The 12507-nt window shown below is 34.4% G+C and overlaps 2 protein-coding genes across 2 annotated transcripts; both read left to right on the forward strand.

Moving 5' to 3' along the window:
- The first annotated feature begins 3683 nt into the window (after nucleotides 1-3683).
- LOC125811297 (omega-amidase, chloroplastic-like) lies at nucleotides 3684-9955 on the forward strand. The gene is made up of 10 exons (XM_049490803.1): nucleotides 3684-3910; nucleotides 4756-4872; nucleotides 5529-5753; nucleotides 5945-6038; nucleotides 6493-6567; nucleotides 7004-7082; nucleotides 8220-8235; nucleotides 8948-9028; nucleotides 9269-9351; nucleotides 9629-9955. Exons 1-10 carry the CDS (start codon nucleotides 3689-3691, stop codon nucleotides 9714-9716), a joined length of 1080 nt encoding a protein of 359 aa, XP_049346760.1. The 5' UTR covers nucleotides 3684-3688; the 3' UTR covers nucleotides 9717-9955.
- Nucleotides 9956-11155: 1200 nt separating this feature from the next.
- On the forward strand, nucleotides 11156-12224 carry LOC125811295 (protein BIG GRAIN 1-like A). Its single transcript, XM_049490801.1, has one exon. The coding sequence runs from the start codon at nucleotides 11232-11234 to the stop codon at nucleotides 12147-12149; it is 918 nt and encodes a 305-aa protein (XP_049346758.1). The 5' UTR covers nucleotides 11156-11231; the 3' UTR covers nucleotides 12150-12224.
- Nucleotides 12225-12507: the final 283 nt, after the last annotated feature.

Genomic DNA, 12507 nt, shown 5'->3' on the forward strand with positions numbered 1-12507 from the left:
ACCGGTAAAGGAAAAAAGAAAGAACCAAGTGCCATTAGTAAATTATGTAATTTTAATAAAAAAAAGTTGTAAGGAAAAAAATAGAGTAAATGTGGTGGTACTTCTTCTAAATCAATGTCTAGAGTTAGATTTAATACAAATGATTCTACTTATGTTGATGATACTTCTTATGATATTGATTCAAATGTTCAACTCGATCATGAAAGTTTAGAACGATGTTATGGTGATATTAATCCTAATCTTGATGAATATTTAGGTGAAGAAGTAGAAGTTGATCCGGGAGAAGAAGATTTAGAAGATACACCTACTAGTCCGGTGACAGAAGTTCCAACTGAAACTACAAATTCAACGGAGAAAAATTGTGGAAGCCCACCCCATATATCTCCTACAAGGGAGAAGGTGAAGTATCAACGCCCTAAAACTTCTGTGTGTGGCAATTTATGACTTTAGATAAGGAAAACTCTATTGCTATTTGTAATAAGTGTAAGCAATCTTTTAAACATAGATAAGGTGGGACGGGGGGGGGGGGGGGAGGGGGTTAAATTGACATTTGTTATCTTGTGTGTCGATTAAATACAAAGAAGCTAAAGCATTAGCCGATAGGAAAAAAAGAATTCCAGTTAATGATTTTGATATTAATGTTAATGAATCGGTAGGGACTTCTAATATGGTTCAAGGAACATTAGATCCTTCTAACCCCGGTGGTCCACTAACACAACATAAATATAATAAGGAAAGAGATCGCGAAAATTTAGCTAAAATGGTTTCTGTTTGTGGTTTGCCTTATAATTTTCCTTCACATCCTAGTTTTATTGAATATATTCAACAAACTTATAATCCTTCTTTTAGAGGTTTTTCAAGAAATATTGTTAAAGCTGATGTTTTTGTATATCAAGGTAAACATTGTCAATATCTTCGTTGTTTGTTTAGCATATTAGATTGTTAATGGACATGATTATTTAACTATTACAACACATTGGATTGATCATAACTAGAATTTGCAAAAAAGAATCTTAAGTTATAAAAAATGTGTAGAGAAAAAAACTGGTGCATATTTAACTTCAAATAGTTTGAGTGTTTTAGATTATTACATGCTTATAGATAAAGTAATGTTTGTCGCATTAGATAATGCATCTAATAATACAAACGCTGCTAGTAGTTTAAAGTTAGATTATGTCCAATTGATGTTAATGTTTTTCATGTTAGATGTGTTGCACATGTATTAAATTTAGTTGTACAAGATGGTATTTCATTATTTGATTGTGGTTGTATGAAAATTGAATATGTTGTTGCCTTGATTTTTTATGCTCATAGAGCTGCTAGAATTATGGAATTTAATGAGCGTTGTGTACTATGTGATTTGCCACCAAGAAAAATTCCAAGACAGATTAAAACAAGGTGGAATTTTTTTTACGAAATGCTTTCAGTTGCTTACGAATATGAAGGACCCGTACAAATGGTGTTTAATGCTCATAATGCTGACCCATTAGATAGAATTTGTGAAGAAGATTGGGAAGAAATTAATGAACTATTAGAATTTTTAAGACTTTTTTATGATGCTACAACCATGTTTTCTGGAATTTATTATCCTACTACTTCATCAGTATCAATAAATATTTGTTCTATTTCAATTCAATTTTCTAGATACAAAAAAATTGAAAAATTTAGAGTTGCAATTGAAGGTATGATTGAAAATTTTAAAAATATTTTTTTCCTATTCCTCAAATTTAATTAACTGTTACTTTACTTCATCCTGACTATAAATTACGAGGTGTGCAGGGACTTGTTGACACTTTTTATGATACTTTAGAAATTTTACCGGAAGAAATTCCAACTTGTGAAATGTGTAAGTCTAGCATAAAAGTAGAAGCAAAAATTTTGTATGAAAAATATAGAACTACAGGAAATACTTAAGGAGAAGTTGGTCAAACTTCTAATCCTCAGAGTAAAGCTCGAATTTCAAGTTATATTTGAGGTTTTCTTGGTCTTAATTCTACTAACCGTGATGATTTTCAAGAATATCTTAATCAATCTTTAGAAACAGTGGAAGACAAAGATGGAAAATTTATTAGCATGGTGGAGGAGGCGGAGCGTTGCATTTCCAATTTTGAGCAAAATGGTTTGTGATGTTCTAGCTATTCAAGCTTCATCAGTTGCATCGGAGGCTGCTTTTAGTGCGGCAAGGTTTCAAATTGGCGATCATAGACATTCATTAGCGGAAGAAAGTTTGGAAACATCAGTTTTATTTAGAGACTGGGTCAACGCTGAGAGGAGGAATTATAATTTGCCAAAGTTAAGTTCCAGACAAGAAGCTTGGGTTAAAGCGGTAATTGAATCTAGTGACGATGAATTAGAGTCACAAGAGTTTCTAGTAAGTTTGTCAACACCGGAGGATGTCACCATCGATATGATTCGACAATTATAATTGAATTTTAAAGGAGAACACAGATATTAGATTACATCCGAGAACTAATTGAAACAGAACCCTTCCTAGAAGGTGGCTGCATAAATTAGTTACTCATCTAGTATTTGTAACAAATATTAGTTTTACATATGAGAACTTATTGAAACAGAACCCTTCCTAAAAGGTGGTTGCGTAGATTAGTTACTCCACTAATATTTGTAAATTGTAACTTCTAAGTTCTAAGTTGCAATTAGATTTTATTGAATAAATTTGAAGGCTTTATTCAAAAGTCTTTTTTATACAACTATTGTCTTGCATTTTAATTTTAATATATACATACATATTTACATATATACTAAACTAACTTTAAAATACTTAATTTAAAAATCAAAATTTTACATTTGAAATTTCAAGTTTAAATTACTTTAAAATATTTAAAATACAAATTTGAACTTCTCAAATTTGAAATTTGAAAGTTGAATTTGAAATTTGAAAACTTAAGCATTATTTATTAGCTAAAAATGTTATTGAAAACCAAATAAACTAAAAATGTTATTCAATAACATATAATTTCAATACACATAAATAAGTATATAAAAAATAAAAAATCCCACGTCCCGTCCCGTCCCGCCAAACCCCGTCCCATCCCGTATATATAGTGGGACAAGATGGGACGTATTTTTGTCCCCCCAATCCCCGCCAGCGCCGTCCCCTGTCCCGTCCTGTCCCCCAGTCTCCGTCCCCGTCCCCTTGCCAGCCCTAATAGGGTAAAAAAGTTTGCTCAATTTGAGAAAAAAAAAAGAAAATAAATAAATTATATTAGGATACATTATATTTGCTAGAATATTGACATAATGACATTTTTTATAATTATTTTAAAGTGTAAATATTTTTAATAATTATGTTAGAGATTTTGAATACTTTGCTAATTTTCCCATTTTCTAATCCTAAAGCAAATGATTGAAGCATCACTTTGTCAAATTTGCCCTCACATATTGAAATGATGTATAATAATCGAGACAAAATTTTATCCTTAATTTAATTGGAGGTATTAGATAATTGTGAGATTATTTATCTTATAATGTATACTTTTAATGATGAAATAAATTATTTTATATACATATTGTATTAAATTATCACAAAATTAATAATTGAGAAATAACTTGTGTTTCCAAGTATTAGAAAAATAATGGGATTTCATTGTCATCCCGCATCCGTGCAAAGAAAGAGTCAAGAAAACAGAAGGTGGGCTTCAGTAAAAAACCAAACAGACGAGCTTTGAAAATGGAGGGCACAAGATTATGCCACCGGAACCTCCTTCCCACTACAAAGCCCTCTCTCACTTGCAGATTTTTCTCTAATTCTGTTATTCATCACACCTCCTTCCACAATTATAAGACAAACTTCCCCAAGTTTTTGGTTTCTGCAACTATGGAAGCTTCCTTCAAGCCTGAGGAAGCTAGGGTTCCTGCAGCGCTTCCCTTGCCTACTCCTCCCGTCACCAAGGCAACTTTCTCACTTTTCCTTTTGCATTTCTATATATTTGATTATTATTCTTATCAAGTTGCTAAATTCGGCCATTTCCTTTTTGCATTTCTATGTAAATATTCGAATTTGGTTAGCATACAAAATTATGTGAAGTTTGCTTATATGTATATATAGTCAAAAGGAGGAGAAATTTTAAGGACTCATAAATAAAGCTTTAGAAATGTCTTCTTTTTCCTATTTATGGACTTGCCCATATATCAAAAGACTAATGGTGTAATATGTAAACATACCTTTTCACATTGAGTATTACTCTCAGTTGCTTTTCTCATTTAACTTTTAGAAGCTTCATTTGCTTGTCAATAACTTTTTCACTTTACCTTACTTTTCTAATAACCCTATGGTCCCTGCCTAAGTTGCTCGATGCTTCACTTTCAGTGCCGCACATGCGTTGACATGACATGGTGTGGAATCCGTACTGGATTTGGTCAACCGATTTTGGGTATTTTGACTAAAATCAACGGAGAAATTTGGAACACATATAGTGATTTTTGTAATAAAAACAAAAGCTAAGAGGTGAAATTGATATTTGAATTAGTTTTAGCCAAATCCCCACACCCGTATTTGTATCTGGATCTGTACCCCAAATCATAAAATTTATATCATGAAGCCGACCTCTAGATTCGCACCCGTATCCGAGTCCGAGCAACTTAGGTTCCTGCAATAAGCTGTTTTTTCTGCGCTATAGGTTATATTAAGCTTTAAAAGATTGTTTAATTTCCTATAGATAGGAACTTTTGGTTTCATGTTTATCTTTCCGCAGTGTAGAGCTACTTTATGATGTCATAATTTTTTTTGTGCATCAGTTCAAGATTGCTCTTTGCCAGTTATCTGTAACAACCGACAAGGAGAGAAATATTGCTCATGCTCAGCAGGCAATAGAAGATGCTGCAGACAAGGGTGCTCAGCTTATTCTTCTCCCTGTAAGTTCCTTTTATATTCTGAAAATGATGGCTGAACTATCTCAATGCAATCGTCTCTCTGGACTCCAGAAAGGTGGAGCAAATTTTGTTACAATAGGGTATATACATTTTATCTGTTTTTTACCAAGATTCATCACTGTGACGTACATGGTTTATGAGAGACTTAGAGTTATTGGGTATCAGAATTCCACAAATTATGGGCCTATAATTTATGTCTGAACTAAATTATGGTTTTAAGTGTTTCAAAATATGAAAGCATCGGAAATAGAATCTGTCTCAATCATTAAACTTTTCCTCATTAACTATTTCCTTGTTCCTTGTCCTTCTTACATTAGAAAATGGGCCTATAATTCATGTCTGAACTAAATTATTAATTTGCTTGCTGAATGTGTATAAATTCTCATTTGTCTACTGTCCTGTTGTTTGTTGGTTATTTTAGATGAACTTGGATGCATCCCTTTGTATTTGAGTCACTGAGAGAGTTCTATGATGTTTCTTTGACATTGTCTAACTCATGATGTGATGCCTGCATTCTGTCTTAATTTTGTGTACATTCACTAGCCCACTAGCTTGCTTCCATTAGTATTTCTTTTTACTCTTCGCTTCTTGTTTTTAAGTGAGGCTTAAATTAACACAATTGCTTCCTGCTATGACAGGAAATATGGAATAGTCCATATTCCAATGATAGTTTTCCAGTATATGCAGAGGACATTGATGCTGGTGGAGATGCATCTCCTTCAACTAGGATGTTATCTGAAGTTTCTCGGAGTCGAAAGATTACAATTATTGGTGGCTCTATACCTGAACGCAGCGGTGATAAATTATATAACAGTTGTTGTGTGTTTGGCACAGATGGAAAGCTTTTGGCCAAGCATAGGAAGGTCTGCATATTTCTTTCTCATTTGGAAAGAGTTATAAGAAAAACACTTGAAAAAAATGATTATGACATGGGTTTGCAGTCCAATTATGTTCATTATATCTACTATTTATCATAAATTTATTTAATTGCATGTTTGGAATTCTTAAGCCTTAGTGCCTTAACTAATTCAATTTGAAAACAATGCTTTTGCAGATACATCTCTTTGACATTGACATTCCAGGAAAGATGACTTTCAAAGAATCAAGGACCCTAACAGCTGGAGAGAGACCTACTATTGTAGACACAGGTTTGACACGCTTTTTACTGATTTAAGATGTACTCTGTTCACCTATTAAGTAGTATGCTATATAAAATTTGGGGCGACAAATCGGTTATGTCCTTGTTTGACTTGTTCAAATATAAAGTTTGAGGTATTCTGACGTAGGAGGAAAGTTGCAACCTTTTTTTCCAAGTCTGATGATGAGTCTCAATCTAGTAACCAGCATATTGTGTACTTGATCAAAAAAATAAAAGTAACCAGCCTCTGCTGTTTTATCATATTTTACTGGTATCCGCCTTTTGAAGATATCTTGTTAGCTGCATCTATTCACTTGGAAAGATGCACAGCATATTGCCAACATTTTTCTTTTCTCCTGAAATTAGTTGATGAAGATGTGCTTAATATTTCTATAATCTTATACCAAAGTACTTGCAGCCATTCAGTAGAGCTACTGTAAGTAACTAGTGAATTCCATGTGCAGAGGTTGGACGCATTGGTATTGGTATATGCTATGATATTCGCTTCCAAGAACTGGCGGCTATCTATGCTGCAAGAGGTATACTTCTCTATGTGTACTATAAATATCTTACTTTCATATCTTCTCTATATGCATGGCAGTTACTCTCTCAGTTATGTAATGTTCATCCAGAAGACCTACCCTTTCTGCCTTCTCCTTTTCTTGTGAACTTTTGGAGACCTCCAAGTTGAATTCTTCACTTCTGAGACATTGGAAGATTGTAGGTTTTGTAATCGGATATGGAAGCTTTGGCAAGTTAAAGACAGTTGAAATACTATGCAGAATATGTGGCTTGTCATATTCTCTACCTCATAAATGGACTTTACCATGCGTACAATTTATTCGTGATGTAGACGAATTGTATTCCTGTCTCATCTAGATTTTGCAAATGGAAGTAAATAGGCTATTTTATGTCTGATTTAACCTGCCGTTATGAGCTACTTTCTATTAACTACTGTTTTTTCCTGCATGTTAGGTGCTCATCTGCTTTGTTATCCTGGTGCCTTTAACATGACCACCGGTCCCCTGCATTGGGAATTGTTGCAACGGGCGAGGTAGTGATGAGTTTAGTACTACACAAGTGACCAAGTGTTGGTTTATTCTATCATGTAATAAAAGCTGATTCCTCATAACCTGTGCTAGTGTGTTACTAGGGGTGCTGAGTGCTCTGGTTACTTTATATCATTTGTTACAAAATACCATCAGGGGCTATCTTTGTGATCTTTTCTTTTGATGGTGAAGCCTTCTTAATCACAAGAGGAGTTGTCAAATATTGAGGTTCATCTTAGTTTCTGGGATTCTGTTTAGGAACCAACAACAACATACCCAGTGATTCTGTTTAGGAACCAAATATAACAACAACATACCCAGTGATTCTGTTTAGGAACCAAATATGTAAGTACCAGATGAAATTCTAGACAAATGAAATCCAAGCGGATATTTATCATTTCACATTCTTTATTGTTTGTTTGTTTATATGTCTTAGAGCAGAGATATTGAATCAAATCACAGAGTCATACCTATAAACCACTTTTTCTTGATTCCCCCAATAGTGGAAATAACAAGGGTGTCTTGTAATTTAAGAGTGTACTTTGCACCTTTCAACAAATTGTTATTGATGGTTATTGCTGACCATGCGATCTACTTGATATCATGTTGACTTTTATCATGAAGATCATTTATGGCACATGCTATAGTGATTCTTGTACTAGGCTAAGTTGATACAGCTAAGTTGTGGAAGTTGATGGATATATATTGATTTGCAAGTTTATATGAGTTTATGTTAGGATTTACTAGTTTCATTCTTCTTCCCATTGTCTTTTATCTCTTTAATACTTTTAGATGCCAAAAATTGTGCTACTTTTTTTTTTATAGTTTGTCACTCCTTTATTTTACTTTTGAAATACTAACTAATAAACTTAGGTTTCAGGTTGGAAATTACTCAACTCTATAAGGGCAAGATAAATTTATTGAATTAGGGTCGGAGGGACTAGTCCTATTAAAAACCTTTGGCTCCTTCTTGATGCATTGAAATTTGGAGACGCTCTGATCTTTCAAATCCTAGGAAGACTTGATTGCTTACATTTTCGTTCATATACATTGCAGTCAAGTTTTAATGAAGTCTGTATAATAATTTGACTTTACATGCACATAAAGAATAACTAGTAACATCTATGTTACTTGTCCTGCAGGGCTGCTGATTGCCAGGTACAACACTGATACCTATATGCTCCATTATACTCTTCTGCATTACTGTATTTTCCTTTCCATATGTGATTTTATTATGCTTTACTTGAGCCGAGTTTCTATCTGAAACAGCCTCTCTACCTTCACAAGGTAGGGGTAAGGTTGCGTACATATCACCCTCCCCAGACCCCGCTTGCGGGATTACCCTAGGTATGTTGTTGTACTTTTGTGCAATTGGTCTTTGACAGTGTTTGCTGCCTTGTTTCTTGAAATGTCTCCAAATTTGTTTATGTATGCAGTGCTTTATTTGGTGTTAAAGATTATGCTGTTTTTTTGTCTGTTGTTGGAATCTGTAAGTTCTCGTCCATGTAATCCATTATGGATTGCATGGATGATTTCAATAATTCTTAGTTTTCCAAAAGTGAAGATATTGTACTTACCCTGTTAGATGAGCCTAAGAGGTGCTTCTTTGATGTCAAATTGCTTTATCTTTTTCCTCTTTCTTTTCATGTATAGTTGACAGTAGGAATCATGTATATCGTATCAATGCATCATAGTATTACTCTACTTCTTATTAGTATCAATTTAAATGTAGCACTTTTATTTCCGTCCGTACAAAACTTAAATTTCTGAGTTGAGCACAATTTCTTCTGAATCTCATGGCTAGCGCCTCACTGATTGTATTTACTACTCCGAAGATCTATCTTATCTGTTGTGCACATATTCCTGTCAGTTGTATGTAGCAACTTGTTCTCCTGCCAGAGACGGTGGTTCTAGTTATGTAGCTTGGGGACACTCTACTCTTGTTGGACCGGTAAGTATTTAATGTCTGACGTGGCTTGTTACAAAGATCTTTTAGTTAACATGTTCCTCACGTCACTTTAAAGAAGAAACAAGAAGGATCTCAAACCATTTATTAACGAGCTGATTAATGGTGGAAAAGAAATATTGGAAACAATCATGTTTTGTAAAAGTGGCTTCAACTGTTGCTTAATATCTTATGCTTAACCCACAGACCCAAAAAAAAGGAACCTAAAGAAACTCAATCTTGCAGTTTGGAGAAGTACTTGTGACAACAGAACATGAGGAGACTACACTAATAGCAGAGATTGACTATTCAGTAATTGAGGAGAGAAGGTGAGTTCCTCTTATACCCCTAGCTTAGTTTTAGATTGAATATGTATTCACATTGTATATGTTCAGTTTGTGCATTGTTTGCTGCATTTTATTTCAATATTTCTCATCCTAAAATGATTTTTTTATGGTTAATGTGTCCTTTCTCTTGGATGATGGAGGGGAAATATAAACAGTTCTCAGTCACAACCCTTTGGTTCATGTTTAGAGCTTATCTCTAAGTTATGGTTTATCTTCTTCTGGCCCATTTATATGCTCAAAGTCGTATTTCGATGTGCAGAACATACCTTCCATTTCAAAAACAAAGGCGGGGAGATTTGTACCAGTTAGTTGATGTTGACAGATTGAACTCCACAGGGGCCAAATGAGGTGCATTCTATATTGCATGCAGATGGAATAATCTAGATAGAATTAATCAGTGATAAGAGAGTGATCCATTGAATGGCTAAAACGGCACGATTGCATATTTGTGCTTACATTGATCTCTGCTCAATTATATGCATATTTGTTACTGGCTCCAAAAATCACTACCCCTTAGATTTTGCCTGGACTGATTCACCATTGTGATGTGTGTGAAACTGCAATAAAGGCTCTTTTTGTGTTTTGATTTCTTTTCTAGTTTCTTTCTTTTGAAAATTGAGAAATTCCCTGTTGCGTTAGCTGGTCCAACTCTAGTTGGTGCACTGCTTTGCTATTGGGGTGAGCATGGACCCACTTCTCTACCCTTTTCCCACGAACATACCATGCTTTAACCTTTTCTAGTTTCTTTTTTGGTTGGTTTAAGCCATCGTAGACACCTCAATTAGAACTAGTACACTTCACGGTTTTTAGCATTTGAATCTAAAAGAAAAAATAGAGAGGCGAACTCGCTGGATGAGTGGGAAGACGGTGGGTGACGAAGGGGAAAGGGTTAGGTAGGTGATTAGGGGTTGGGTTAGGGGAGATTAGAAAATGTTTTTTAAAATTATTTTTTAATTAGAGTTCAAAACTAGTTTTCATTTTTTATAATTATTATGAGCCCGTGTGACACATTTGTCATTTTATTTGTGGTTTTTGTATAGTATTAGCGTGTGAGATACCAGTATAATAAGTTTTAAATCGATTGTCATTTTGTGAGTCTATGATCAACCATCTCTCTCTGCCCCTTTTTGCCGTTAAGTGTACTGCAACATGACTTTTAGTTCTAGCAAGGGTATTTTTTACATTATATCTACTACTACTTTTTTTCAGCAAATTTCCTTATCTCATCGGCCTCTATCAAAATAATTGGTGAAAACAAAACGTGTGGTATGTCATGATACTGCTGGTAGAAGTTGTGTACTGTGCTCAATTTATATTCCACCCCTACACCTACACCTAGGAGATACAAGTGCTTCTGAAATAATAATAATAATAATAATAATAATAACAGTTTCTAGACAAACAAGTACTTGAATATTAAGTAATCAACTCTTCTTGTAGTTTACAATAATAATAGGCAGATGTAGACAGTGAGTAAAAAGAAAACTGAACAGCACTTGCTTTGCCATTCTGGCAGAACCACACGCACGCGCGCGCTAAGCTTCCCTTTTTTTTTTTTTTTGGTTGGTTTCGTCTCGATTAAATTCGAATTGAGAGACTCGAACATGAAACCTTTAGTTAAGGTTAAAGCAGTAATTACCTGACCAAATCCACAAAAGTTCCACATTGGAGTAAAACGCAAACGACTCTGACCTATAATTAAGAATGACCGAATAGTTACCACTCCAGATTCCCCTGTTTTTATATAAATAAATGCATCCCCTTACTTGCTACTACTCAATTGCATCAACCACAAGCCCCCATTTCCCATTTTGACTTTCATTTCATCTTTCTCAGTTGTTGATCCAGAGAAGAGAAGAAAAATGTCTTCATGGGAAAAGCCAATAATACGACCTCATCAAAGGCGTAAGACACCATCGTTTTCTTCCTCTTTATTGGAAGCTATTTATCATTCAATTGACGAATCCAAAGAAGAAGAAAAACATGAACAAGTCCCAAATAAAAAGAGCAACAATGAAGAAGAAATCGTGAGCCTTCGACGTGCAATATTGATTGAGAAATGGATGGAAAGTTACAAATATACACAAAGTTCAGGACACTTCAGTTCAGATTCAAGTTCATCAACAGAGTCAAGCATGTTTTCTTCTTCAGAAACAGAGTCAAGATCCATCAATACATTGCCAAGACCAACAAGACAAGTTCGAAGATCAGACAAGGTTGTTACATTCTCTACAGATACAGATACAGATACAACAACAACTCCAAAATGTGAAGGAGGAGGAAGGTTCATGAGAACAAAATCAAGAGCATTGAAGATGGTGAAACAACCTATTTCACCAGGTGGGAAAATAGCAAACTTTTTAAATTCGATATTCAATTCGAGAAACATGAAGAAAAATCATCATGAAGATTGGAGGAAATCAAGATCAGTGAATGACTCAACTACATCTTCTTGCTTGAACAAAACCCCTTCTTCGACTTCGACAAGTAATAAATCGAAAAGGTCAGTGAGATTTTGCCCTGTTACTGTAATTGTTGATGAACATTGTGGTCACAAAAGCATATACAAGAATGAAGAACCAAAGCATCAATACAGAGGATTTTACAAAGACGAAGACGAAGATGAAGATGATGGTAGGAGTTGTGCAAGTTCTGATCTTTTTGAACTTGAGAACATAGGCATGATTGGTCATGTTCATGCAACTAGAGATGGTTTGCCTGTGTATGGAACTACTAGTTTTAAAATGAATCAAGCTATTGCTAGGGGTTTAGTTATGTGATCATCTACATTTCATTAGAGATCATCAATGTAAAACACTTCAAAATTTGAGTGATTAGTTTGTCTTCTTCTACTAGTTCTTTTTCTCCATCTTTGTATCATATTTCAGACTTACTCTCTACCTTATCTTCTTCTTCATCAATGGATCACAACTATGGGTTTACTAAGACATAGTCCAACTATCGCCCGAGGTTGTGACAGAGTGGTAAGTATTCCTCCATTCTTGACCAAATGATAATCTCAAGTTCAAGTTTTGGATATGAAGTCGTCATTGATAGGTGTTTTACTCCCAAAGTGGGAATTTTTTAGTGCAAATCTGAATTAGTTGAGCTTCAAATTGAGTATCGGAAATCAAGTGA

This window comes from Solanum verrucosum, unplaced genomic scaffold (genome assembly GCF_900185275.1).
Source record: "Solanum verrucosum unplaced genomic scaffold, falcon-dt-bn FXZP01000109.1, whole genome shotgun sequence".
NCBI lineage: Eukaryota > Viridiplantae > Streptophyta > Magnoliopsida > Solanales > Solanaceae > Solanum > Solanum verrucosum.

What these genes read in the sequence shown, in the direction of transcription:
- LOC125811295 (XM_049490801.1), top strand. Translation starts at nt 11,232, where the DNA reads ATGTCTTCATGGGAAAAGCCAATAATACGACCTCATCAAAGGCGTAAG.
- LOC125811297 (XM_049490803.1), top strand. Translation starts at nt 3,689, where the DNA reads ATGGAGGGCACAAGATTATGCCACCGGAACCTCCTTCCCACTACAAAG. An exon ending in CTACTCCTCCCGTCACCAAG is followed by an intron (nt 3,911 to 4,755) that starts GCAACTTTCTCA and finishes TTTGTGCATCAG; the next exon opens with TTCAAGATTGCTCTTTGCCA. An exon ending in GGCTATCTATGCTGCAAGAG is followed by an intron (nt 6,568 to 7,003) that starts GTATACTTCTCT and finishes CCTGCATGTTAG; the next exon opens with GTGCTCATCTGCTTTGTTAT.